The sequence below is a fragment of the Orycteropus afer genome, unplaced genomic scaffold (genome assembly GCF_000298275.1).
Source record: "Orycteropus afer afer isolate SDZICR_OR568_19922 unplaced genomic scaffold, OryAfe1.0 scaffold00288, whole genome shotgun sequence".
In the NCBI taxonomy this organism is placed as follows: domain Eukaryota; kingdom Metazoa; phylum Chordata; class Mammalia; order Tubulidentata; family Orycteropodidae; genus Orycteropus; species Orycteropus afer.
The window spans coordinates 3,884,273-3,887,843 of NW_006921875.1; the positions used below are offsets into that span (position 1 = coordinate 3,884,273).

The window sequence follows — 3,571 nt, forward strand, 5'->3', positions numbered from 1 at the left end:
ATTATGGTTACATACAGGGTCATTATAAACCAGAATTGACTCAACTGATTTTTATTTTTGGAAGTGATACTGTTTCCTGTAATGTAGAAATATTAAAGTTATGGATTGAATTATGTCTCCCAAAAATATGTGTTGTAAATCTTAACTGCTATGCCTGGGGTTATAAGCCCATTTGGAAATGGATTATCTTTGTTATAAAATAGAGAAGCATATATTTGTTATGCTAATGAGACAGGGTTAGTGTAGGGTACATCTTGAGTCAATCTCTTTTAAGGTATAAAAGAAGTTAAACAAGCAAGCAGAGAAGAGACAGGGTAAGGTAGATGCCAAGACACGTGGAGACCTCCAAGTAACCAGGAAGAGACAAGGACTTTCCTCCAGAGTCGACACAGACAGAAAGCATTCCCTTGGAGCCAGCACCCTGAATTTGGACTTGTAGCTTCCTAAACTGTGAGAAAATAAATTCCTCCATGTTAAAACCACCCACTTGTGGTATTTCTTTTATAGCAGCACTAGAGAACTAAGACAATCACCTTTCCTTTTAAAGTACATTTATTTATTGAATTGTGACTTGGGTAAAAGTTTGCAGAGCAAACACATTCTGTTTTGTGACATTTTCTGTAACCTCCACACTGTAACAGCATTCTTCCTTCTTCCTTCTTCCTCCCTGTGTCTACCCCCTCCCTTCCTTCTTTCTTCCCATCCCTGTCCGCTTTCCTAGCTCTATCCCTCGGCAAATGCTGGCCACTTGATCTCATATGCTTGCTTGTTCTAATGAGTGCATACACTCCTGATATTTAAAGTACATTTCTTTTTCAGTAAAAACAGTTGATCAATTCAAAGCAAGTGTTAAGTAAATAGCCTTCCAAATAGTACTCAGGCAGGAAAAAGTGGTGAAGCAGCTAGATAATGACTGAGATTTGGAAAACTGACCGGCTCCAAAGGCCCATCCCAAATCCGGAAGCTGCCTGAGTTGGAAAAAATCATGTCTGTTTAGTGTAAGGTTTGCCTCTCAGTGAGTGACCTGATAACAATCCTGTTGACATAACTGCTGTTGATGAAAGCAGTCCCCTAACTGCCCCAGGCCAGTTCCTGTGTCCGGGTGGAACTCAGCAGATCCAGTACATATAAAAGGCCTGGTCCTTGGTGGGGAGCTATATCCTGGAAGGCAAGGCCCAGGCCCAGGCCCATTCCTCTCCTGCCAGAGGTAGGCCGGGTGCTATCGTGGCGACACGGTCTACCTAGAAGACCTCAGCAACTCAGGGGAAAGGAACCGGAGAACCAGCCTCAAAGCCATGAGCCTCGGGCCAGGTCTGGAGACTAGCATCGGTAAGAGGCTGCAGAGGGTGTCTCAACCCTGTACAGAGACCAGCTGAGGGAAGCTGAGGGGGCAGAGCCGGTATGTTACTGTCTCAGGGCAGCCAGGATTCTCAAGCCCAGGGTGGGCTTTATTTCCTGTGTTCACCAATATGCTAGAACATAAGCTTACTTAGAGCCTGTGTTGTGGTGGTTGTTGGTGGTGGTGTTGTTGTGTGCCATCGAGTCGGTTGGTTAAGAGCATGTAATTAGTTAAGAGTACAGATCTCTGTATTACAAGAAAAGATAACAAGAAAAGTTACTTCTTTAAGAATACAGGATTTCATTCACACAGAAGTGGGTTCAAAGCCTGCTCTGCCACTTGCTTCACTAAGAAGTTGATTGATTGGTTCTTCTACCCTGTGCTGGGTGGGGAGGGTACAACAGTAAGACAGAAAGGATCCCCAGGACAGATTCTCCCTAAAGCTGGGGGCAAGATCGTGTGGGGAGAGGGAGAGCAGCAGAGCCTCAGTTTCCTCACTGAAGGAGATCAGGGTCTTTCTCTGATTTGAGGACCTAAGCACTTAGTGTGGTTCACAGTAGCATCAATACCACCTAGGAGCTTGTTAGAAATGGAGATTCTTAGGCCCCACCCTATACCCACTGTATCAGGATCTGCATTTTAACAAAGTCTCCAAGAGGTTCGTGGCATAATGCCTAAGGTATTCGGCTGCTAACTATAAGGCTGGCAGTTCAAACCCACCAGCCAGTCCTCGGAAGGAAGACTGGATCATCTTCCTCGGAAACCCAAGGAGGGGTTGCTATGAGTCAGAACCGACTTGATAGCAGTGAGTTTGGTTTTTTTTTATTTTTTATTTTTTGGTCTCCAAGAGATTCATGTGCATGGTAAAATTTACATGCTGATATAGTAGACTCTGAGCTCTTGGCAGACAGATGACTGATGAAAGGGAGAGGTCAGGATTTGAACTCAGGACTCCCTGATGCTGAAATTCACATTTTTTGTTTTAAATGCTGGTAAAATATTCGTATGAAACATGTCATCTCAACAATTTCTGTATGTGCAATTCAGTGACATTGATGGCATTCTTCAAGTTGTGCAACCATTTAACTATCCTTTTCCAAATCATCCCACTACCATTTACATACACGCAATGTACCTAAGCAGAAACTCCCCTTCTCCCTCTCCCTCCCATCCCTCATAACCACTAATAACCTTTGCTTATTTCATATGAGATCATACAATGTTAGTCCTTTTGCAACTGACTTATTTCACTCAGCATGTTTTCAGTGTTCACCTGTGGTGTGGCATGCATTAGGACTTCATATCTCTTTATGACTGAGTAGCATTCCATTGTGTGAATAGACCACACTTTGTTTATCCGTTCATCTGTTGATGGACGTTTTGGTTGTTGAAATTCTCAGTCTCGACCCCTAAGTGTCTTCCCACCTTTGTGTACCAGACTGTAGCAGATAAACCCTAGCTGAATGAATGAACAGATGAATGAGCACGTGAATGAATGAGGGCAACCATATCCCTGGCTTTTGTCCACACAAACCTTGGATCTCTTTCTTGTTTCTAGGAGGGCAGCTGGTCCGTCATCAGAAGGCCGTCTCAACAGCTCACCTCACTTTTGTTATTGACGTTACCTGTGGGAAACAGATCTCGCTGGCAGCACCCCCAGTGCAACCCCGAGTCCCCCGGCCCTACCGAGGACTTGTCATCCCCCCAATGAAGACCCACATAGTGTTCTATGGGGACAACTGGCCCCATTTGCCTGAGAAGGCCTCCCTGGGGGGGGGATGCTCTGTCCAGCCCGTGGACACACTACCACCCCAGAGAGAGATTGGGGCCCCAGCTTCCTTACCAGATAGCTTGCTGTATCCCCAGGAGGTTCCTGAACCCAAGGGGAACCCCTTAAAGGCTGTGCCCACAAGGTCTTCTGCGTGGGGAACAGTCAAGGGCTCACTCAAAGCCCTCTCCTCCTGTGTCTGTGGGCAGGCAGATTAGCTGCAGAGGTCCAATATGGGAGAGGAGTTGGCACACCAGGGTTGTCTGTTCAGGGGCTGCAAGTCCTGGGCCTGGCCCTCTCTCTAGCTGGACAGAAGTCTTTAATGCTTGAGCCAAAGAAAGAACATTGAATCCACTAATGAACAGCTGAAACAGCTACCAAGTGCATACTCAAGGATGTCCTACTTCCTCCTTCATGTTCTTTGTTACTCTTTCAGGGAAGATAAGACACCTCCACATGGAAAA

At 45.6% G+C, this 3,571-nt stretch overlaps 1 protein-coding gene across 1 annotated transcript; it reads left to right on the top strand.

Annotated features, from left to right (window-relative positions):
- Positions 1-1,295: 1,295 nt before the first annotated feature.
- SRARP (steroid receptor associated and regulated protein) lies at positions 1,296-3,325 on the top strand. The gene is made up of 2 exons (XM_007950790.1): positions 1,296-1,329; positions 2,898-3,325. Exons 1-2 carry the CDS (start codon positions 1,296-1,298, stop codon positions 3,323-3,325), a joined length of 462 nt encoding a protein of 153 aa, XP_007948981.1.
- The last annotated feature ends 246 nt before the right edge of the window (positions 3,326-3,571 follow it).